General features: G+C 43.7%; 1 protein-coding gene across 3 annotated transcripts in view; it reads right to left on the reverse strand.

The window, feature by feature from the left end:
* The window catches only part of LRIG1 (leucine rich repeats and immunoglobulin like domains 1), a 114278-nt gene that overhangs the window by 70350 nt on the left and 18705 nt on the right, over window positions 1-25223 (reverse strand). For all 3 annotated transcript variants that reach the window (XM_087431297.1, XM_004419996.3, XM_087431298.1), the window contains exon 2: window positions 5894-5965. In XM_087431297.1, coding sequence (XP_087287423.1) covers window positions 5894-5965 — 72 coding nt within the window. The remainder of the gene's footprint in view (window positions 1-5893; window positions 5966-25223) is intronic.

A 25223-nucleotide genomic window follows, 5' to 3' on the forward strand; every position in this document is an offset into this window, starting at 1 on the left:
TTTTTTTTTTTGCTGTATTTATTTATTGAATAGTTGATATAAGTGCACAGCAAAAATTTCAAACCCTTTCAAAATAGAATACCAGGAATATACAGTGAAAAATAAAGTTTCCTTGCACGTCAGCCCTCTGGTCTGCCTCCAAGAGGAAGCTCCTGCTGCCAGCTACTAGCGAGGTACACATATTTTTCTTTAACACAGATGCTTGTGTATTATACAGACTGTTCTGTACCACAGTTTTTCCCTTAGTAATATATCTTGGAGATCTCTGTAATTCTTTTAACCAGCTGCAGAGTACTCCTCTGCTGGCATTAATGGTATGAATGAACCATAATTTATTTAGCCAGTCTGCTATTCGTAGACATTTTGGTTGCTTCCAAGCACAAGGAGAGCTGCAATTAATGATAAAGTTGGGCAGGGGGTTGGAACTTCTGCTGGTTTTGTTTCTTAAAAGGGAGAAAGTCGTCGATAGTAGGTAGGCACAAAGATTTTGGACTCAGAGCCATTTAATCAATAACTGTTATTGGTGTTTACATACTGGAAAATAAGGCATACTAAATAATTACTTTGGCAAAGACTCTTTGATATATAGTTTCTATGCCAGATGGCCAGCTACAGTTATTTTACTATAATGATATAGGATATGGTTACTTTAAGTTAACAATGATAAACAATAATTAGGGCAAATGTTTACTATGTGCCAGGCTCTGTGTCAACCCTTTGAGGAAGATACTAAATTATCAACTCCACCTTAAAAGAAGAAACTGAGGCACAGTTACAGAGCAGCAGAGCAGGGATTATTAGGAGGAGATTTTACAGCTGGGGTTTTTAAATCAGAAGCCCTGGGTTCATTCAGCCCCAGTCCTACCCCTTACCCATTGAACGGCCTTCAGCATGTCTCAACCTTACTGTGCCTTAATTTCCTCTTCCAAAAAATGTAAATAGCACAAGTACCCACTTCATAGGGTTTTGGCAGGATCTGGCTGAAATAATTAAACCTAACAGCTTAGGATAGAGCCAGATATATAGTAAATGCTTAACAGGTGGTGGTAATTCACAGCCAAAAATCAGTACCTCAAAACGACCCCCCTTGGTTATTTCTCCCCTCCCTTAAACATACTACATTCGCATCAGGGAGCATAAACCTGACGCACAAAGAGGGTGAGCCATAAATACCCAAAGGCAGGGCACACGCAGGCTTCCTCGCCACCTTCAGGAACATTCTAGGTCAATGGCCCTGGAAAGCACACGGCAGCACCCACATTAAGCTTTCTTGGGCCAGGCAGCAGTAACGTGATCTGAGCGCAGTTTTTAGAGAGGATGGTATAAATAGCCCCTCTTATTAATAGATGAGCCTTGCCGTCCAAGACCCCTGGCTGGAGGCCCTCCCTGGTGGGCTTTCCTCAGAGCTGTGGGCAATGAAGATCTTGTGGCTTGGCAGGAGCTGCACAAGTGTCCTCATGTCCTCTAGGGGCCTCCAACAGGCTCGCTTTCTCTCTCCAACCGGCCCACGATGTTCTGTGGTTCTGGGCCTCCAAAATAAAACCACCGCTGAAAAACCACCGCCCACTGCTTTGCCAGCCTGTGGTTCCCCTCTCGCCGAGGTTTCCAGACTCAGATGGTTGTGCAGGGTTGAGGAGAAATGACAGCTCCTGGGAAACCCTCAAGCCCAGTTCATTTAGAAGCAATTCTGTGTCAACTATGATTTTTTTCTTTTCTTCAATATCCTTCCCCATCTCCCCACCCGTCACTCCTGACAGCCTCTTTCTGCCTCCACAATGTATTGGAATCCCCTTAGAGAAAGGCCTGGATCTTTATCAATGAGAAGTTCCACTGCTCTGGGCACCAGGGAATTTGTCTTGTCCATCCCACAGTGTGACACCAGGGACTGGAGGTGGTTACAGTGGTAAAAGGTTCAACCTATTGGCCCTCAAGGATTTGTTTCTTAACAATGCACCCAGCTTGGGGGGGCTGTGTGGTTCTGAAAGCAGCAGCATAGAGAAATAACCTTCAGTGAGCCCTCCCCGTGTGCAAGGCCCTGGACATTATTATAATACCAATAATATTTTATTATGTCCATGTAACAGAAGAGGGGAAAGAAGCGCTGAGGAGCTAAGTTACTTGTCCAGGGACACAGACCAGTAAGGGGCAGAATGAGAACTCAACTCACATCTGTTTGCTACAAAATGTGCGTTCTTCCCACAACACCATATTGTATCCATAGAATGCAATCTCTGTCTTTAGAACTCCCACACTCAGGAAGGTGGTGTTGCCACAGAGGGCATGGGACAAGAGTCAGTCAGGGGGGTGGGGTGCAGGCCCAGTTCCACCACTTCCTAGCTGTGCAATTTCAGCCTCGTCTGAGAAAGGTGGAAGTGACAATAAGGAGCACAGTGCTTAGCACAATGGCTAGCTCTGGTCAACCTTCAGAAGTGCATTTGCAGGAGGAAGGAAAGAAGTCACACACAAAACAGAAAGAGCACAAGATGGGGTTAGGAGCCTCAGCCTGCCTATAAATGCAACAGGAGTTCAGAGGAGGGAGACAAGCCAAGCTGTGAGGAGAGAAATAGGGGTGGACTTGGAGGCTAGTGTGGGTTTGGACAAGGGGACTGGAGGAATAGGAGGAAATACTCTGTATCTAGAAAGACAAGACTGGTGCAGGAAGAGTTATGCAAGGAGAAAACACTGGATTTTCTGTCTTTTTAAATCTTCAGTTGGATGTTACAGGTTAAGATGAGGGATGTGGGAATTTAGGGCAGTGCAAATTCAGGGTTAAATGCACTGGTTTTGGAATGAAATGGATTTGAGTTCAACTCTCAGCTTTACCAACCACATAACACTGCACAGGTTTATTTAACCTCTCTGAGCTTCCGTGTCCTCCTCTGTCAAGTGGAGAAAATGATTGTAAAGAAAATAAGTTATATCTGAGAGTTGGCATGAGGATTCAATGAGGCAGTGTTCACCAAAGGTTTGGCACAGTGCTGCTATGATTGCTGTGGCTGTTACATGAGAAATTTAGTTTTAAGACTCATAACCAGTATCCCCAGTGAAGGACTGGCTAGGTCAGATGCTCTCAGTTCTAGATCTGGGTGGGGAATAAGTTCCAAAAAGTACCAAGTAGAAGAGGACTAAAGGCTGGAGGTCAAGAGCAAACCAAATGAAAACTGAAAGCCTGTCTGGGGAAAGAACAAATGGAAAAAGAGAGCAAGACAGAACAACACTGAAAATGCTCACGGGAGCATCTATCATGCCCCCAACTGATGGGGGGTTAATGATGGCCGGAACTATAACCTAACATGGCCCACAGGCCTTACAGGACCCAGGCCCTGGCCATATACCCCACTCCTCACGCACGCCAGGCACAGTGGCCCTCGTTCTGTTCCTTCCTCGAGGCCCTGTATTATCTGCAGTCCTTTCTGCCCACATCACTCACATCTGCTCAGCTGTCACCTTCCTGACCACCCAGCTCCCTTATCAACCCTCCAAACTTACAAGAGAAAAAATCCTCCCATTATGCTGTTCTATTCCCCGCTGAACACTCACCACCAGTAAGACTCAGTGGTTTCCTGGTTCAGTGCACATCTTCCCCCAGCTTAATATCAGCTCTGTGAGAGGAGCGGTTTGTCTGCAGGGCTGGGATGGGTGAGGAGGGAGCGTAACATTTAAGGTGCCACCAAAAACTCAAGAGCCGGGATGGAGAATAGTTTAACACAATACGTTTAAAATTTCAAAGTGAATGCAAACAAAGTCCATGATGAACAAAATATCCAAGTTTTCACATCAAGACAGGATCAGCAACAGCACCATGACACGCCATAGTGGAGCCCAAGGCAAAAGGAAAAATCAGTAACATTGATCCTGTCTTTACTTAAACTTTTTATATTTTGTTTGTCACGGATTTTTTTTGCATTCATTTTGATTTTTTTTAAATATTAACCTCACTTGCCTCACTCTAGTCCCAGCCCTGTTTGTCTTATTCACTTCTGTACCCCCAACACCCAGAGCAGGGCCTGGAATGTAGTAGGTACGCAAGTAAACATTAAACAAAAGCTTGAATGATGCCAGAAGAAACACCCCAATTTTGATTTTGTCTAATTCTTAAGGAAATCACTAAGTTCTGAGACTTAACACACAGAAGTTGAATATTCTCATCTCACTATATGCGTGGATCACTGGGTTAAGAACCCAACTGGGTCCCTGATAGACCCTCCTCTCAAAATTCATATGCTGAAGTCCTAACCCTCAGTTTCTCAGAATGTGACTGTATTTGTAGGTAGGGTACTTAAAGATATAATCAAGGTTAAATGAGGTCATATAGGTGGGGTCTAATCCAATATGACTGGTGTTCTTTTAAGAAGATGATGTCTTGAGACACAAAAGAGACATCGGGATGTGTGCGCAGGGAGGAAAGGCCATGTGGAAAGGCAGCAGGAGGGCAGCCGTCTACAAGCCAAAGAGAGAGCCTCAGAGGAAACCAAACCCTGTCGGCACCTTGATCTTGGACTTCCAGCCTCCAGAACTGTGAGACAATAAACTTCTGTTAAGTCGCCCAGTCTATGGTATCTTATTATGGCAGCCCTAGCAAACTTACACAGGCACCCGCTTCAACCTCCCTTGCTCCCACCACTGGCCTGTTTCCTATGGGAGAATGAGGGTCTTAGACAAAGTATTTCCAAGGGCCCCTTCCAACTCTGATGTTCCTTTAACTTGGGAAGGTTAAACTTTTTTTAAGCAGACATGGAAATCATAAACGCCAATTTGGAGAATCTGGAGATGGTGGTAGGGAACACGAGTACTTTGCAAATTGCACCAGCTCATAAAATTAAATTTCCTTTAGATAAATCGTCAACAGTGGAATCAAAGAATAACAAACAAGGATTTTATCAGTTATGTATAACTAAAATGCGTAAAGAGCTTACCTAATAATGTCTAATAAAAATATCTAACAACAGAAGCACTGGGTGAATGAGTTATGGAATATCCATGTGTAGTAGTTTTATATACAAATTAAAATGGGATATTCAAAAATTTTTAATTTACATAATAAAGTATTCAAAAAATGTAAGGATAAGTAGAAAACAGATATAAAACCATAATATCCAGTTTGGTCCCAAAACCATATTTGTACAGGTATGTATTTTTCACTAAATGTTCACAATGGTTATGTCTGGGTGATAATACAGGTGATTTTAATTTGTCCTTACATATTTCTAGCTTCTAAATTTTCTGCAGTGGATATGCATGACTTATAATGAAAGTTTCTCTAAAGTCTCTATGGAGCTAAAACTCCTGATAATCCTAACATCCATGTTAAAAGCAGAATTCTTTACATTTAAAAGAAGAAGAAAAGATTGAGGTCTGATTTAAGGGACACTGCAAGAGGCAGTAAGCGTAGAGTTCCAGAGGCAGGAATGCCTAGCTCTGTTTGGAGATGGGAAGGGAAAGGTAAGACTCTATTGTCCATTCTTCTATACCTTCGTTTCCCGGGAAACAGAAGAGGTGGGCTGGCCTCAAATGCCCATGCTGAGCAGGCTGATTTACCTCCCTGGGAATTGTGGGGAAGTACCAGCCCTGTGTGTTAACCCAGCTGGTCCACAAGGCGTCCCACACGGGAGGGGACTCTCCTACACACCACCATGTACCCGTGATTTCCAGTAACTCCATACCTACTGGACTGTAACACACCCATCGCTGACAGCCTAGGAAGAAGACAGCGGCTGCAGTGAAGGAGAGCTAAGTAAGCAGGATATTTGTCACCGCTAGCCAGTACGCAAATGTTCCTTCTGACAAGTTTAGACTGCTGATCCAGGGGAGTGAGCAAGCCTGCAATATGAGAGGGTTTTCCCAAGGAGCTCTCCACCCCCCGAACCCCCAAGATTTGGGGAAAAGCACTCACACTTCCTGTAGATTTGGCAAGTCCTCAAAACCAGCAGGGTCAATCTCAGAAAGTTTGTTGTAACTCAGGTTTCTGGTAAAGGGAGAGAAAAACAAGAAACGATTGAATCAATATCCGGCATTACACCCAAAATTCAGGAATCTTCTACTCCCCCCAAAAAACCCTAGCCCTCTCCCTCATAAATGCCATCTCAAGTAACCTTACTGATACTAAGATCTACAGATATACCTCCTCCCCACTTGCATCCACAAACAAGTCACTGTGAAAATCTCAAATCACTGAAGTTGGCTAAACCCAAATGGATTTCAATCAATACCGTTTCGCCACTTAGCAACCTTGAAAGAAATTCTAAGGTAAGCCAGTCCTCTACCTACCTTAGCGTATGCTGGTCCAAATACATTGCACCATATCAAGTCCAAGGCTATTATTATAAATGGCATTTTTTTAAATCAATGTTTTACTATAGCATCAAATAATATCAAGCAGTAGTAAAGGAAAAGAGGGGGCTGACCCTTCATTGTCCACAATCAGGGGTTCTCAATCAGGGGTGACATTTGGCAGTGTCTGGAGACATTTTTAGTCATCACAACTGCAGGTAAAGGGGGGGCTGCTACTGGCATCTGGTGGGTGGAGGCCAAGGATGCTGCTAAACATCCTACAATGCACGGACAGCCCTTAACAACAAAGAATGATTCAGTTCAAAAAGTCAATAGTAATATTCAGAGGTTGAGAAACTCTGGTCTAAAAAGAACTTAAGACTAAAAATTGCTCAGATGTATAGTCAAAGCTGAAGGGACTGTTTAAAAAAGTGAACACTGTCAGATCCTAATCATAAGGCTATACATGAACACGGCATTCCTACCATCAATGAATAAATACTGGCAGTGATCATCACAGGAGAGAGGAGCCACGGTCACAGGAAATCATGTGGGTGTTAACCAAAGGCGGTGAAAGCCTCACATGCGGGCAGCCTTCTCAGGATGATGGCATCTGTCACAACTATTCAGAATTACATCTCTCTCCCTTCTTCCCCCCAGCTATACCCTTCAAGGCAGGCAAGGAGCAAGCGGGGCAGTGTTTGGTCAGCTGAGCCTCTCAGATCACACCCTCAACCCAGACCAGCTTAATCTTTCAGGAACGGAATCCACAGAGATTGGGGTTCAAATAGGCCCTCACTCTTATTGCACTCTGCACCTTGCTCCCTGCCACCAAAATACATCTAGTCCTGTGTACGCCGGAGAGGTTAACAATTTTCATCTCAGCTATTAATTCCACTGACGTTACTGTCAATTAATTATACTACAAATCATGAGTTTAAAGTCTGTCTCTTAAGTGGCACATAAGTGGCAACTATCTTTGAAACTTACTCCAGAGACATTTCAATCAATACTAACCTAGGGCCGATAGCCATTTCACTGTCAACTCAAGACATTCATCTAAATTAAAGTCAATCTACACTTGAAATTAATGGTACATCTGTGTTCAAGGCACAGCCTGAATTAAAAGCAATTTGTCCAGAGATTATGTTACTACAAAAACTGAAGGTGGTAATTTTTTAAACCACATATTGAAGTCAAGTGTGGGCTTGTCTGTGCTTGGGCTAACTACGATTGGGTACATCGAAATGAAGAGGTTAGACTTGGAAAAGAAAACCCACAAATGGAGAGAATTCCCCCACATCAGAAAAAGGGCAGATGGAAATTGTCGTCTATTTTGAGCATATTACATGATAATGTGGAAAAGGGCGATGGAAATGTTGTTTCTGGGTCTACAGCTACTGTGAGTTTACAGTGACTGTAACATTTATATCCTCATAGGTAATGGGAGTTGTTGAGCTGGAGGAGACATCAGAGAAAGACTCAGAAACCACAAAGGCAAGAGGCTAGAAGGCAAGTACTTAACGTGTACGGTCACCCTGCCAGGTGTGGAATGAGGCCGACAGAGCAGTGCCTGCCCACCCATCCGAAGGTGCATTTGCTCCTGTCTCTACAAACAAGACCAGTGCAGACTAGTCTTTTCAGTTTGCAAGAGAAGCTCAAACTCGGAATTCTTGCATGAAATCTTTTCAATTCTTAAAAAGAAAAGTAACCCTGGATGGGCCAAACGAAACATACCTGCAGGCCACATCTGACCTGAGGACAACCAGTTTTCAACCTGATATCTAGGCCACTGACTCTTGAAGCTATTAGGTTCAAAGTGAATGACTTGTTTCTGGCTTACATATGCGGCCGGGGTGGGGAGCTGGGGCTCACAGGATCCGGGTCTCAGGCAATTAACTGGTGGCTGCTTTTTGAACTTCTGGAATGAAACCACTTCCCTCTACTCCCACCCCACGAGGGTCCATAATCTTCAGTAACTCAGTATTAGGATGAAACCATTTTAAATCATGACACCCCTTAGTCCACCTTTCCCTTAGAACGTATTTAAATTTCAAAAACGTACAAATTCTGCTTTCTAGATAAGGTTACTTGAGAAAAGGGTCTCCATACGCTGGTTTTATCAAGAAGCCAGACAGTATCAGGATTTAACAGTGAGACTTCAGTAAGTAGCAATGGAGATGAAGATACTTGTAAGTGGAAATCTAAGCTCTTACTCGGTCAGCCTGGATGTGGTGACTTTTCGACTGTCAATGAACTAGAAAAGCCATGTCTCAACAAACGAGTGTCAGCAGACCAGCTCTAAAGGGAAATTCTCCTCTCGGAGTGCCTATTAGCAACACAGAGAAGACAGCAGCTGAAGCTCAGGTCTCTTGGAATGACTTCTACTTTTGGACACAGAGCTGCCTAGCTTTTAAGTCAGAGAAGTGGCTAGTCCTGAAACCTGGGACAAACTGTTGATCATCAATTGCTTTATCAGGAAATGGGGAAAATATTTAGTGTGTTCTCCCTGACAAATATAATCTGAAACAAAATCCTCAGAGACATTTCCTTGCTTGCTCATTTCAAGAAGACAAACTTCCAGCATAATTTTTTCATTGTGGTCAAATATACATAACATAAAATGTGCCATCTTAACCATTTTTAAGTGTACAGTTCAGTGAGATTAAGTATATTCACATTGTTGTGCAACCATCACCAGCATCCATCTCTAGAACTTTTTCTTCTTCTGCAGCTGAAACTCTTGACACTCATTCAACACTAACTCCCCATCCTCCCCTCCCCCAATGCCTGGCAACCTCCACTCTACTTTCTGTCTCTATGAATTTGACTACTATAGACACTTCATATAAATGGAACCATACAGTATTTGTCCTTTTGTGTCTGGCTTATTTCACTTAGCATAATGTCCTCAAGGTTTGTCCATGCTGAAGCATGTGTCAGAATTTCCTTTTCCTTTTCATGGCTGAATAATACTCCACTGTACGGATATATATGCCACATTTTGTTTATCCCTTTAACAGGTGATGGATATCTGTGTTGTCTCCATCTTTTGGCTATTGTGAATAATGCTGCTATGAACATTGGTTTATTTTTTTTTTCCAGCACAATTTTTAAATAAAATTTGTTTTAATCCTTTGATTGCTATGCTTACTGACAACACTCATTTCTCAATGATCAAGGAAATATATTTACTCAGTCCAAGAACTGTGCAGAGAGGGAGGTGAATTCTCATCTCAGGCCCAAAGAACAATCAAAGGGTTAATGAGTGAAGAACTTTTAACGAGGCCTTTCTTTCAGGTGGCAGCTGACATGCACACAAATCTAAAGCATCTCACTTATTTCTACAAACACAATCGCCCCTTACCAGGCCCGACATCTGAATGTGTCTTCAGTTGAAGGTTTCAGATTCTCCTGTCAAAACAATTCATCTGTCAGCAGGACAGATGCTGTCAAAAGCATTTCTGCACCTTTCAGTAGCAAAGAGGAGAGGAAAGAAACCTCAGGGAATTTAGTTACTGCCAATTGCAGCTTTCATTAAACATTTTGTCAGCCATTGTCATAACACAAATTTTCCCTGTTCTTGCACAAAGGGTGCACAGAGCTTCGAACAACTGAGCCAGACCATAGATATTCTTTCAGCTAATCTGCTGAAAGATGACTGTCCAGCCCCCCATTTGCAGAACACACAAGAGGCACCTCTGCAGAGAACAGCTCAAGTTTTATCCGTGTCTGAAAAGCAAACTGTTGAACAGTGTATGACAACCATCTGCTCGCTGAGCATTTTTCCTGACAAAGCCCCCGACCCCAACCCCACAGAATTAGAAGAGCTAAGTCTTTAAATAGCTGAGAAATCCCCACTATTATGTAAACCTGTGCTGTCCAATTTGGTAGCACTAGCAATATGGCTATTGACATTTATATTTAAACTAATTAAGATTATATAAAACAGTTACTCAGCTGCACCAGCCATATTCCAAGTGTTCAACAGCCACGTGTGGCTAGAGGCTATTGTACTACACAAAGCAGACGGAGGTCATTTCCATCATCACTGAAATTTCTATTAAACTGCGCTGTTTCTAAATCATGGAGTAATCAACAAACATTTAATGTGAAATGGCACCTACAGAAAAAACTTGGATTTTAAAAATAAATTTGAATTTCCCAGTAATTCAAGAGCTTTGTTGAAAATGTGGCGGGGTATGGACACCTGTATTAGCCCACATCCTTTTGGCACACAAAGTTCTTAACCATCCCATCAGAGGAAAGGGCCTTTGAAAACTCAGTTTACTAGGAGGACACTCAATAAAAAATGCCCTCTGAGTGTAATTCTATAGGCTTAATCGGTATTTACATAATCTGACCAGCATCTTCCTGGATTACAACCAGAACCACATATTACAAACTTGGCAAAGGCTATTCAAAGCTGGCAAACAATAATTCATTGACTCCTTGGAAGCTGAGGGATAAAAAGTTCCGTTTACTTTTGAGTAAGCTGTGGTGAGGAAATAACCCCACATCGTTAGACAACATAATTAGCTCTTCACCCTAAAAACAAGCACTGCTCATAGACCACTGACAATACAGGCAAAACCCCTGGCTGGGAAGAGAGGCACAACGCATGGTCATATTTTTCAACATTAATAGGAATCGTAATTCAAAGTCGAAGGAACTGGTCCTAAATCTGTGACAGGCATCCCCTGGGGAATGAGGTTTTCCTATTCAGTTTGGTTTCTACGCCAGCCTATTTCCCATTACTCAACCGTGTGTGGACTCCTGAATGTCACAGGACTTTGCATATCTTAAGCTTTCAGATGTTTGCTAAACTGAATAATACAGTGGGAAAGAAAAGTGTGAAGCAATGCAATGACCCAACTCTTGAGCACTATTGGGGTGCCCAAGACTAGCCTTGGAACCTCGTGTTTCTCAGGAAACTGTGGACTCCAGCTGCACATCTCTTAACCTCAGAAACCGCACTGTTTGCCACCCATCAAAAAAGGAGTCACTTGCTTAAGACTAACTGGGAAAAAGTGATCCGTCCTTTCAAATTTCAAGGGGTGCGAGTGAGGAAGAACATACAACTTGTTAAAGTTATTTAATCCCTTAAGCTTTTAAGGCTGTTTCTGCTGCATTTTTACCATCGGAGGAATTACGTGTAGTACACATCAAGTTTCAATGAAATCACCACATCATGTTCCCTAGACCCACATTATAAGGTTGTATGAGAATAAATTTCTTTTTATATTTAGAATATCAAGATTTTTTTCTATTGCGATGCTTTCCCCTGATTAATAACCAAAACCCACAACTGAACAGCCTGATCATACATATGAAAGGCTTATATTAAGGATGATAAAATTGCATCTTAATCATTCCTCTGGCATCCTCACCCAAGAATGTCCACTCAGGACAGGTTCTGTACTTGCTGCCATCTTTCTTTAGTAAGCTAAGCAGCCACATATTCTGTACACTGAGGCTTGGAAAAATAAACTGCAAATAATCAAATGAATGCAAATCACTCGGATATCAATTCGATACATACAGTTCATTTTCTAAGTTTCTCGTCAGGTATATTTAAGAAAGTCAATAATGTGTCATAGTTATTTCAATTTTTGAAAATGTTACATAGATAATTCTCTATGCAAATGAGGTTTACAGCAACTCAAAAGAAGAGATAACACATACTAGCTACATAAGAACCCCAGAGTCACTGCCTTATTTTACTCCTTAAAATCAGCTGTAGAAATCAGTGTGGGCCTGAGTTCTAATGCCTAAGACATCATTGGAGAGGAGTTACCCAGGCCTGCCTCCATAATCCCCTAGGTCTTCTATGTGCTTCTCTACCTTAATAGTTCACACATCTCACTCCGCTTGTGTTAATTTGAACACAGGTCTAAGTCTTTGTCCTCTAGCAGCCAACAGATGTCAAACTTGACAAATATTTATTGAGTGTTTATCTACAACGTCTACTGCACTGTGATAAATTCTGATACAAATTAGGATAAGATCTAGTCCCTGAGCTTAAGGAGTTTACAACCTACTGGTTAGATAAGACTCATGACCAAATAATTACAGCCGAAGGCTCTAATATGACAAGCATCTTGTGAATGGTAGACCAGAAGTTGCAAATTGGTGGTTCCTCGGCCAAAGCTGGGCTGTAGGGAAATTTGTTTCTGACTGAACAGGGTTTGGAGAAACCTAAAGTTTTCATCAAAAAAATAAAAGTTTCAGTTTCTCTTGAAAATAATCACTGGGCCAGCATTCCTGACAGGAGCAATCAGCTACATTTACTTAGCAAGTACTCTAGTTGACCACAGACCTCACCACTCCTATTGTCTCACCCGGGATCTCTTTGCTCATTTGCAGTAGGCATCTGAGGTTATCATCTCTGACATGGGGACCACTGACTCCAGATGGCGTTCAGAGTAGAGAAGATCAATTGCGATGAGAAAGATTTATTAGAAATTGCGAGGTCTTAGCTAAACCTGGAAGAAGAGTAGAAGAGCATGGTTTTTGAGGAAGAATACCAGGAATAAGGCCAGAAAGGCAAAAAAAAGTCATAGAGGGTAGGGAATTAAAAAAAAAAAAAAAAAGCCAAGACGTCAGGACCTTCTAGAACGGAGAAGGGGAAGACACAAATGGTTTTAGGGCAAAGTCGAGAAGAGTAGCCCTATATTGTCAGATCTGCAACCTACCAGGCAGTTAAGTCAAGGGTTATATAAACCTTAACAAATCCCAGTGCCAGGTCCCTCGTGAACGTTAATCTACAGGGCCATTAAAGTTGATTTCCACAGGAACAGAATATCTCCTTGTTCATCTACTTAAAGTTTTGACCAAACTGGTCAGGAGGCATACCATCACTGAAAGCCATCAGCATTTGTTCTCTCTATCATCCCCTAAAACAGGAGATTCTAGGATCTGTTCTTCCTACCAAAATCCTAGTTTGGCTAAAGAGAGACAAAGTAATTGGGTGTGATGTGGGTTTTTTTATGTAAGTAGTCTCATGCCTGGCTGTGGGGGTAGTACTGGGGGGAAGCCCACAAATTTCCCTTAATAGTCTCTCATTAAATATGGTACATGCATCATTAACTCCAAAAGATTAGTTAATTTAATTAAGAGGAGGCACTGCAGCTGCACCAGCTCTGCAGTTGCTGGGTACTTTACAAACGGAACTCGAGCTGCTGGCCACAGGCTGACCCTGCCACAAACCTGCCACAAAGGGACCACCACCCATGACCACCCCAGCAGGGAAGAGGTGCCTACAGCCACCATTTGGTTTTGCTATTAGAAAAGTGGCTTTGCAGTGACTTAGAAATGGGAAGGGAGGGGAGAGGGATCAGGAGTCTGGTCACCTGTTCTCTACTTTATCATTTCCAAAAGGGGATCACAAATTTGCCCTTTCAGAGAGTCCATAAGCTCTACAGGACTCTCCCAACTCATCACCTCCACAATTGGACCCTTTCACCCCTGTTGGGCACCATCCAGCACACAGCTTAATCTTTACCTCCTGAAAGCCCAGCCATTCTGTGGAACAGAGGGTGGCTGGTGCCTGAGAGCAGAAGCTCTGGCCCCATCAATCTCTTCTCCATCGTGGCCCTCACGTCCTGAGGTACCAGGCGCTCCAGTGAGAGCAGAGAGTTCATCAGTCATGACCCAGAGGGGGCAGGAAGTGCAGCAAGAACGCACGCTCACCTCTGGAGAGACGCTCAGAGGCTGGAGGTTCTCCCAGTGAAACGAGGGAGGAGGATTCTCCTAAATGAAAACCACACTCTACTGAGACAGGACACAGAGACTTTTGCTTCTGTAGCAGCTAAAACAAGTCTGGCAAAAAGGGACAGGAAGTGAGGGACACAATCTAGAGGATAAATCTGGAATCTTCGGTTAGCCACGTGCTTTGTAAAGTCCACCAGTGCCCCTCTGGTCACGGATTACTGTTTTCCTTTCCCAATACCTCCACCTATACCCCTCTGCCCTACAAATGTCCACTTTCAGGAGATCAGCTTCCTGTGGAACCACCACTGCAAAATATAGGGTGTTTATTAAAAGCATGATGCAGCTTTAAAATTCATTAACTTTGGGTTTACACATGAACGATGTAAACTAGCAACACCTTATGAACACTTCTTTGATTGAATGTGTCACCCAACAGAATTTATGGGAACGATGGCACAACCACCAACCATATCTGATAATGTGATCAATTTCCTTTTCCAACATTGAAATGATTCTCCACTTGACACAGTGATTTCACATACTCCATGCCCACACCTAAGGGCCCTGAGAGGAACGTCGCTATCGGAGAGGAAAATAACTATTTTAACACAGCCCCATAAAACGTACTCTTGGTCATAAGAACAGGCCAAATTCTAAGCCTGTCTTTCTGGCAGAAGGTACAAGAGAGGATTTCACTGGGATAAAGGGATGAGGAAATTCTATACCAGTGACTCGAGAGTCTTCAGAAATGAAACCTCCAATAACTTATTACTTGCCCTGAGTACAACAGACACTCATTAAAATATTAAAAACAAACAAAAACCCCCTTCCCTCCGACTTATTTTACGCAGTTCTAAACACTCTTATCTAGAGGTTTCCCAGAACTAGGAAAGGATCAAGGCATTTTGTGGCTTTTTATTTTATTTATTTTTTTGGGAGGAAGATCGGCCCTGAGCGAACATCTGCCAATCTTTTTGCTGAGGAAGACTGGCCCTGGGCTAACATCCATGCCCATCTTCCTCCACTTTATATGGGATGCCAGCACAGCATGGCTTGACAAGCGGTGCGTCGTGTGCGCCCGGGATCCAAACCAGTGAACCCCAGGCTGCCGCAGCGGAATGCGCGCACTTAACGGCTTGCGCCACCGGACCGGCCCCTTTTTTGTGGCTTTTTAAACGCTCATTTCTGACACTTCACTCTCTAACATAATCCAATCAATGAAAATAATAGTATACAAACCTCATGTTACAGAAATGTATGCCAAAAGATAAAAAATAACGCTTGTGGTAACTCACCTCTGGACACATAATGATCAGGGTTTGTGGATGTTGTGAAAGAAAGTATCTACAAGGGCTATTTTAGGCAAATAGATTTTTGGGTTACAAAAGAGCAATATATAGTTAAGCTGCCTACTTGTCCTCGCCTTAAAGGGGAGGAAGAAGGAAATGAAAGTTTTTTTTTTTTTTTAAGCAAACACATCTGTTCAAACAACAGCTTACCTTAGTGTTATCGGCATGTCTTTCCTCCCCCGCCCACAGACACAAAATTTTAAGGGACAAATGACACAAGTGGGTGTAACTAGCTTCCCAGACTGAAGCCACTCATAAGGAAAATCCTTTCTGGGAAGCCAGAAGTTCCTAGGGGTGCGCACTGGAGTCCCCTATCAGCTTCCACTGGAAATTATGTGCATCTTTTATTTTTCCAAGTGAAATCATACCTACCACTCACTAATGTCTCTGATGTCTCTTTGTGCCTGTGAGAAGCCCAAGCACCCAAAATCTATGAAGCTAATATACAAGCCCAGATTTACGCGTATTTACCATGATACTCTGTATTACAAATGGATGAAGTACAAGGGTCCTTCAAATATCATCAAACATTCTCAACACTATATTCTCTTCTAGGTTTCCAATATCATCTTCTAGGTTTCAAATATTCAAATATTATCTCCTAGATTTATTCTCCTTTCTTTTCCTGGCTACCTCAAAACTTAAAAATGAAGATTGCTCAAATGCAGAGAACAGATCCCTGGTGTGAAGTCAGCCAAATTCAAAAACTGAATTTACCCAAACTTTTCAAGAACACATCCGCTGTATTACAGGAAGGCACGCGAGCCTCTCCAGCTAAGTATTTTTTAAAGAAAACGCACCGTTTTAAAAGGTCAGCCTCCTGGCTAACAGTTAAGTCGCCGACTTTATTAGCTAGCTTATCGACTTGGGATCTTGTACTGTCAATTTTTCCATTGGGCTTTTTAAAGTTAATGTGTGTCACGAAATGTCTAGCTGAAGCCAAAAGGCAATGTTTTTCTGTCTACGATATTAAGACGTCATGAAACACTGTAAACTTAAAAGCCGGTCTACATCGCTTTCCCAGGGCTGTGGCGACTTCTCTGGCTCTGGCTGTTGAAATGGCTGAGAAGATACTAAGTCAAGGCGCAACAAACACACAATATTTCAACATGCATTTTTTTACAGACTGTTTCTGCTATTAAAATATGGAACTTCCTTTTTACTGAAATTATAAGCACAAAGAATCAGATGATGCACGTGACCTCCATCCTTGAACATATTAAAATTTTATTATGTCAAAGGAAAACTGGCCGTGAAAATGACTGAGCCACAATATACTTTCATTTCTTTTTCTTTTTTTTTTCAATCATTCACCAAAGCCTCTAAAAAAGATGCCTCACTTCTTCCACATAGTCCACCCACGTTCACCAAGGCCCCGTGCATCCTAACACCAAGAGCTCCTCACACACACACACCCGCCTCTTGACAGTTTATAGTTCCAGGTCATTTACTCCTGAAGATGCCAAAGATGTGTCTTAAGGGTTAGATCCAAGCGGTAAATTCCATTTGCTAAACTAGATCTTAACCAAATAATGAATACTGGTACCTACAGAATGTGAGTCCATTTTTAAAATAAATCACCAGCAAAGGTGATTAAAAGCCCTACCAAAAATCAATCATAAGTGACTCCTTTTGGAGTCCCACGTACAGGCTGGAGAAACCTAAGAAACACCATGTGTACTTCTGGATACTCCATATCCCCTCTGTGTGCTAGGGAGAGACAAGAGCCATTCAATTCCCACCTCAGCAGGAAATCGAGGCCCATGGGTCACACCAAACCCAGACACCCATGAGATCAGCTGCATCAAGGCAGCTGCCCTACGAACAGCTAGAACTTCTTTGCTTAACACTTGTTACCTGATGAACACACGACCCCCCAGCTTCCACCATCACTCCTTTTTAAAGAGTATGTAATCAGATCTACGTTTGTTAAAGTCTCTGCTCAGCAGCTTGCCCTAGTCAACCTCTCCATCATGACTTGCCTCCAATGAGCATGCCAACTGGCAGGGGAGGGGAGTGGAATCTAGTGGGTGAGAGTTGACTTGCTCCTGCATACTCCACACAAACAAAATCAGCATCATAAGCCCTCTTCAGTTAGAGGGTAGTTCAGTTCTGCACCTCAAGATATAGAGGATCAAACGCAGTATGGTTCAGGGTGAGGCATAGTCCGCTCCATAAGGCATTCAGCTGTGAGACCCAGCCTGTCCTCCAGCTAAGACTGGCCAGGCTGGCTTTCCTTTCTCCTCACTCCTCCACACTCAGTCCTGAAATACTGTCAAAGCAAATAAAAGGTGTTCCAATCCCAAGTCCAGTCCACATGGCCACACAAGCATGACTGTGCAAAACTGTCCCAGCCACTACATTTACCTGCAGCAAACTCAACCGTGATCGATAAGCCAAAGCAGGTTTGGATTCGGGAATGTTTAAGCTTGCACAAGCACAAAGAGAAAGCCACCCACTCTCCAACCCAAAGAGCCACTGCAGAAAGCACCTGCACAAACTCGTCAGGGTGGTTTATAAGGTCACAAGCGCCTCAGAAAAGATCTTTTATTCCTAGGGGCATGAAACAAATGGGAGGCCTGTCACACTGCTGGTGTCAATATTTATCTAAGGCCTAGGTATTCACGATGGTATAAACCAGGCACTTTTTTGCTTCACTCATTCACGTAATTTGCCACTACAAAGCCCCCAAACAGAGATTCATTTACAGCTTGAGTTTCTTTTCTTCCATTTCCATATGGGAGGCTGGCTGCAGGGCCCATGGTCTATGTCAGCAATAATCTCAGCAGCTTGAGAATAAAGCATTCAATGTATTTCAGAACTGCCAATATCAAATGGCACTGCACCTGAGGACAATAAAGAGATGGAGAAGGGAAACAAAGTGCCAGCTTTCTCTCTTCCCATGGCATGCATGTTTTCTGCACTGGAAATGAGCAAAGCTTAGACCTCGCAGTAAGTAACTGAACCCCTAGAACCACACCCAGGCATTTTTAAGTGTGACTTACTCACACTGAAGGATTAATCCAGCAACCAAGACCCAAAGGTATGTGAAGCTCAAAGGAAGCCATGTGCTATGCAATAGCCCTGTTTGGTCAGCTCCAATTCTCCGAGGATCCCTTCTCCTTCACCCTTTTTGGAGTCTTCTTCCCTTAGCCTCCCTCACCCCCTAAATAAAGGCCTATAGATGATTTCCCTTCCCAGGTGAAAGTCAGGAAAGATAACTAGTCTTTCAATATTAGGAGGCCCTTGAGACCTCTGAAAATAGTTGTGCATTGTGGAAACCAGGTTCACAAATGGATTCCTCCAAGTCTCTTTCCGTCACTCAAAGTCCTCAAGCCCCCTTTCTGCAATGAGTGCTAACCTGCAGCTCCCTGGTCGGCTGTGTTGGCTCCTTCCAAGGAGACTCACTGCGGTGGCCTAGTGGGGTAGGCTGACTTCAGGTTTTCATGCCAAGGAGATGGAGGCACTAGAGAAAGATGGCTCTCTCTCCAGTGACAAATTAAGGAACCTGCCTCAAAGCCCTTTCGCCAAGTTGCTGGGAAGTGAGATTAAAAAGATTCTTTAAGCCAGCTTCCTATGATTCACTAAATCTACTTTGCTGATTCCATACACACAGTTCTTCCCAACTAGATGGGTATACCTCACTAGGATTCTGGATACTCCATGAAGCCTGAGAAGGATCATCAAACTGATATCTGCCAACAAGCTGCAAATCACTTCAGTTGCTTCCTAAGCACAATTGCAACGGCAAGTGATGAGCTATGATATATGGTGCACGGGTGGTCTGTGAGGGGCCAACATTCCTGCCTCTGCTTTAAATATGCCTGTTGGGTGAAAGCAGGCAAGCACTGAGCCCAAAATGGTAGCAGCTGAGGGTGTGGTCGGTTTTATTTTTTCTTGCATAAAAATATACACAACACTTTAAGCAGCCAGTATTTCCTCACGAACACTGAAGTTAATAATTCACAAACCAACTGACATTCATCAAGGATCAGAAAATTTAAAGGTGCTTTGTGCAAACACTCCTGTTCTTGTTCTTATTTAACAGCTGGTTTATTTAACTGATGGCTTCTGTTGCCAGTAGGGGCAGGTAGCACTTCAAAATGTTATTTGTTAACGCAGATACATACTACCTGGGTCTAAGCTTAGCCTCTGGGTTTCACATTATCCAAACTCGGGCAATTACTTTTCTCTCCGATGGAACAGTTAGACAATTCTAGTAAGGTGCAAATACAGGACAAAATCATGCTGGTTTGCTGATAAGACTTTATTGTAATCATGCTCTCTCATTTCTAATCTGGCCCCTCCAAATGGACAATTCCCAAGACTCCAATGCACAAAGGAGCAGCAGATATGGGTGGAACAGCACTCATCCCAGAGGCAAGCTGCCTGGATCTCAGATCAGACTGTCTCATCCACGTGAGGAAGACACACCTCTCCACTCAGTCGCCCCACAAAAAGGAGGGTCCGATGCCCTCTCCTCTCAGACCTTATTCTCTCCACCTCTCCTTTGATCTCAATTTCACCCTGTCTCTAAAATCATGTGTATGTGTGTCGAGGATGCAGTAAGAGGGAATCTAAGGAAGCCTTTTCTAGCCACCATCTGAGTGTCCCCAACCTGCCGCAGATAGAAGGGTGACCAGTTGGTGGTGGTGGTTGCTTTTTCAACCAAAGGAAATTAACCTTGGGGTATGGGTTATCTGCAAAGCCGCGGACTTACTACCAACACATGATCCACAGCCTGGGTTTATGAATCGGCAAGGCCACATGAATGTCCACAGGCCTTGTTAAAGAGGTTACACATTAACCACACAGGATCTCAAGGAAGATCTATCACCCCCACCACCTCCACACTTTTCATATCCCGCCTTGAAAGGGCTTTCTGGAAGTTGCCACCATGGAGTCTGAAGTAAACAGAGATGGGTCCACTTTTCGGTTTTTGTTTTTCATAAACAACTAATTTCAGTGGGTGCAGTTGCTCCTTCAAATACACTGAGTTAACTCCTTAGGGGCAGAAAATAACAGCAAACCCAAAAGGGCAAATGAGTGTGACGGCCAACCCATGGTTATTTCCACAGGTGTGGGTGGGCGGATGTCTCGGGGCCACGGGGAACAATGCCTGGGATAATACAACACAGCAGAAAAGCCACTGGTCACTCACATTGTTCTGGAAATTAACGAACACACAAATGCTTATGAAGCCCCTGCTATGTGCCAGGAATGGCGCTGGACTCCAGGACCACGCCACAGCAAGGTGGTCTCTACCCTCAAAGAGTGTACAATCAGGAGGGAAAGACAGGCGCTGAGCAAGTAACCAGAGATGTGTTCCAAAGGCCATCCTGGAACAACACAGTGGCCACCCTCGCCTGGGTGTTCTGGGAAAGCCCTCTGAGGAAATCTTTAACCTCAGACCAGAAAGATCACAGAAGAGGCACAGCGGAGGGAGCACTGGCAATGGCCCCGAGGAAGGAAGAGGCGTGGCCGGCGAAGGAACTACCCAGTCCTGTATGGCGAGCTCAGAAAGCCCCCGGCATTAGGCGACTGCAGAGGAAGGTGGGAGGCAGGGGAACAGGGACTTGGAACCACAAAGACTTGTAGCTGAGCCTACGGGAGCCACTGTCTAGGGCAGTCGGTCTCACACTTAAACCTCCAAAGCAATGTCCCACTCAGAGCTATTTAAAATGCAGATTCTCAGGCCCTAACACCATAAATTCAAGACTCCAAAGTCAATGGAGGATTAGCAAACGCCTATTGGCTGCCTGGAGGACTAACCAAGAGCCACCATGTAATTACTATTTCACTTGTTTAGAGAGATCAGCCTGCTGACCAGTCTACTTAAATCGGCAGATCGCAGGCCGGCCCCGTGGCTTAGTGGTTAAGTGCGTGTGCTCCGCTACTGGTGGCCTGGGTTCGGATCCCGGGCGTGCACCGACGCACCGCTTCTCCGGCCATGCTGAGGCCGCGTCCCACATACAGCAACTAGAAGGATGTGCAACTATGACATACAACTATCTACTGGGGCTTCGGGGGGGGGGGGGAAAAGGAGGAGGATTGGCAATAGATGTTAGCTCAGGGCTGGTCTTCCTCAGCAAAAAGAGGAGGATTAGCATGGATGTTAGCTCAGGGCTGATCTTCCTCACAAAAAAAAAACACACACACAAAAAAAACGGCAGATCGCAAAGGTGGGCTGTCACTGTTTTTCCAAAGTGTACCTTTGCAGGCCTTCTCTCAAGCTCCCCACCACCACCTGGAATCCCTGCCTCTCTCTATCCACTAGGTTTATCTAGAATGAGACTAAAGAGCAGCAAATTAAAAGCAAAAAACAGAAGATCTGATCCTCTACACCCAAGCCCAAGGTTCTAAACGCTTGCAGGGTTTCAGTACTAACCCCGGAGTAACTCACGAGCCCCTCTCCCTCTGGTTTCTTGCTGTAAATGAAACCGTTGCAAGACTTTGGCTTCCTTTCCCATTAAAAGCCACCAGGGCCATAGTTTTCAATTAGCTGTGTCAGCCCACCACCCTGAAGCAGCCCAAGTTCAATATGTCCTCCCTCCCCCCAGCTTCCGGTCTCCACCAGGCACTTCACACCTCCCTATTGTAAACCTGTCCAGAGCAATTACCCCGCCTGTGTTTGGACAGCCTCAGTACTGCATTTCTGTCTAATTTATAGCTGCAAAGCTCTGTCGGCAGGCGTGCCCTCGAGCAGAGGAAATGCGGAGAAAATGGTCCAACTTGGCTATAAATGCATATGCACAGCGAATTTCCTTAGGTTAGCGGAGGGCAAATGATTCAATTCTCCTAGTGGCGAGCCCCTCTGTGATGAGCTCCCACAAAGCATCTGAAATGTGGACTCACTGCAAGAGAACCATTGTCCTGTTCCGCCACATTTCCTCCTTCACCTGGGATTACAAAGAGTGGGGCAAGTAAACCAAACAAACCAGGCAAGTACTGTCCATTATATTTCTACCTGAAGACCTTAAAAGTCTTAAAAATCGTAAAAATAAAATTCTTCTCAACTAGGAAGATAAGTCAGACTAGCATCCCTTCCTGGGGAATACCCCAAACCGTTCAAAATTGTACAACCTGTCTCTTTTTTAAAATGTGATCTGCTTACAACTCAACAAGAAAAAGACAAATGACCCAATTTAAAAATGGGCAAAGAATCTGAATAGACATTTCTCCAAAGAAGATATACAAATGGTCAATAAGCACATGAAAAGATGCTCAGCATCACTAATTATTAGGGAAATGCAAATGAAAACCACAACGTGCTACCACCTCACACCCACTAGGATGGCCATCATTAAAAAGACAGACAATAACAAGTATTGGTGAGACTGTGGAGAAACGGGAACTTTACAGGCTGGTGGAAGTGCAAAATGGTGCACCCAGCCTCTGGAAAACACTCCAGCAGTTTCTCAAAAAGTTAAACATAGCCTCCATATGACCCAGCAATTCTACTCCTAGGCATCCACCCAAGAGAAACGAAAACATACATTCAACACAAAACTTGTACATCGGGGCCAGCCCGGTGGTGTAGTGGTTAAGTTTGCGCACTCCACTTCGGCAGCCTAGGGTTCGCAGGTTCGGATCCCGGGTGTGGACCTACATACTGCTCATCAAGCCATGCTGTGGCAATGTCCCACATACAACATAGAGGAAGATGGGCACAGATGTTAGCCCAGGGCCAATCTTCCTCAGCAAAAAGAGGAGGATTGGTAACAGATGTTAGCTCAGGGACAATCTTCCTCACCAAAAAAAAAAAAAAAAACAAAAAAAAAACAAAAACTTATACACCAATGTTCATAGCACAATTATGCATAATAGCTTTTTGAAGTGGAAACAACCCAACGTCCATCAACTGATGAATTGATAAACAAAATGTGGTATATCCACAAAATGGACTATTAGCCACAAAAACGAAAGAATTGCTGATACATGCTACAACATGGAAGAACTCTGAAAACACTATGCTAAGAGAAGGAAGCCAGACACAAAAGGCCACGTATTCTATGATTCCATTTATATGAAATGTCCAGAACAGGCAAATCCATACAGACAGCAAGTAGATGTTGTCAGGGGATGGGAGGAAGGAAGAGTGGGGAGAGACTGCTAATGGGTACAGGGTTTCGTTCTGGGGTGATGAAAATGTTCTGGAATGAGTAGTGATGGTTCCACAACTCTGTGAATATACTAAAAACCGTGAATCATATAATTTAAAAGGATGACTTTTTGGGGCCGGCCCAGTGGCATAGTGGTTAAGTTCGCGCACTCCGCTTCGGTGGCCCAGGGTTCACAGGTTCGGATCCCGGGCGCGGACCAACGCACGGCACTGCTTGTCAAGCCATGCTGTGGCGGCATCCCATATAAAGTAGACGAAGATGAGCATGGATGTTAGCCCAGGACCAATCTTCCTCAGCAAAAAGAGGAGGATTGGCATCAGATGTTAGCTCAGGGCTAATCTTCCCCACAAAAAAAAAAAAAAAGGATGACTTTTATGCTATTTGAATTATAGCTCAATAAAGCCGTTATTAAAAGAAAAAAACGTACTGCCTTAGCAGGCTCTCAAAATTCCAGGCTGAAAATGCCGCCCAGCTACTTCTGTACCACAAAAATGCAGAACTAACCTCTTCCTCTAAGTGCTAGTAGATAAATGAAGTGGGAAGCAAGCAAAATATCCACATTTCGGATGGTACACCCATGATCCCACTTTCAAAAATCCCTCCCACCCAATGAGCTTTCTTGCCACCTAAACGGTACTACACTCCATGCCACAGCTCTGCCCATGAATCCACCAGAAGTAGACAACCTCAGTTGGAGTTTATCCTCCCACAGAAAACAAATTCTCAGGATTTCAAAGGTCATTTTTTTCTTCTTTTGAGTAATTATTTAATAAGGCTGTGGAAAGCAGGGTGCCCAATGGCCAGTCATTCAAAAATTAAGAACAAGCCAGAAGGTAGGAGGAAATGTCACCACAATGGGGAGAAAAATAAATAAATTAGATTAAGATCTAACCCCTTTCTGTGTTCAGGGCGGGCAGATTTTAGAATAATAGCATGCTGGAAATGTCCCTCCAGAGGAAAAGTTGGGAGGGTGGGGTGGAGACTATACATTTCAGTTTTCCATTGAAATTTGCCGAAGCTGACTGAAATCAGATATAAATGGCCAACGCTCCCACCCGACCCCACCTACACACAGGTATGCTGGTGCCCCCTGGCCGAGAGCATGACCCTCTATGCCTCAGGTACCACATCACAGCACTGCCCTCGCCAGCAAAGATGTAGTTAACTGGAAAGTCCGAAAGTCTAATGGGGCCAGGACGCGGAACCAACATCAAAGAGATTCCAGTTGCTCCCCTTGTGCAATAAACTTCTTTCACCCAACATCATTCACACTTTCAGAGTGCAAAGTTCACTCTGATATTGGTGGCTTTCTCACTTTGTAGCTTTTTTGGCAAGTGCCCCTTGGCCTAGTTGTTCATTAATATATAATCAGAACATTAAAAGCATTGTTTCGCCTTCTAGGGAGGCTGGGGCCAAGTGAATAAAGCCGACATTGTCCCTAGGGTGGGGGGAACCACCTTGCAACTGGCAGAGAATTCAAAGATGCACAGATCGGCGGGCCCATGTACACACACTCACACACAGAGTTAAGTATTTCACAAGACGTTTTTGATATTCCTACATGGCAAAGAGCTAAGATTAAAATGTTTATCTTACCACAGAAATTGACCTGGCATTTCTTTCCTTTAATCCTTTCAACACCAAATTACTCCCTACCTTTAAAACCTTTACAGGAAGTAGTGATATTTGTGGCAGGAAGGGACATCTTAAGGGCGACCAGATTGTCTATGGGAATGCTGGTTAGGGCACTACTTTTACTTTTCAAATC

This window comes from Ceratotherium simum, chromosome 5, assembly GCF_057802395.1.
Source record: "Ceratotherium simum simum isolate JZ-2026a chromosome 5, ASM5780239v1, whole genome shotgun sequence".
Classification (NCBI taxonomy): Eukaryota; Metazoa; Chordata; class Mammalia; order Perissodactyla; family Rhinocerotidae; genus Ceratotherium; species Ceratotherium simum.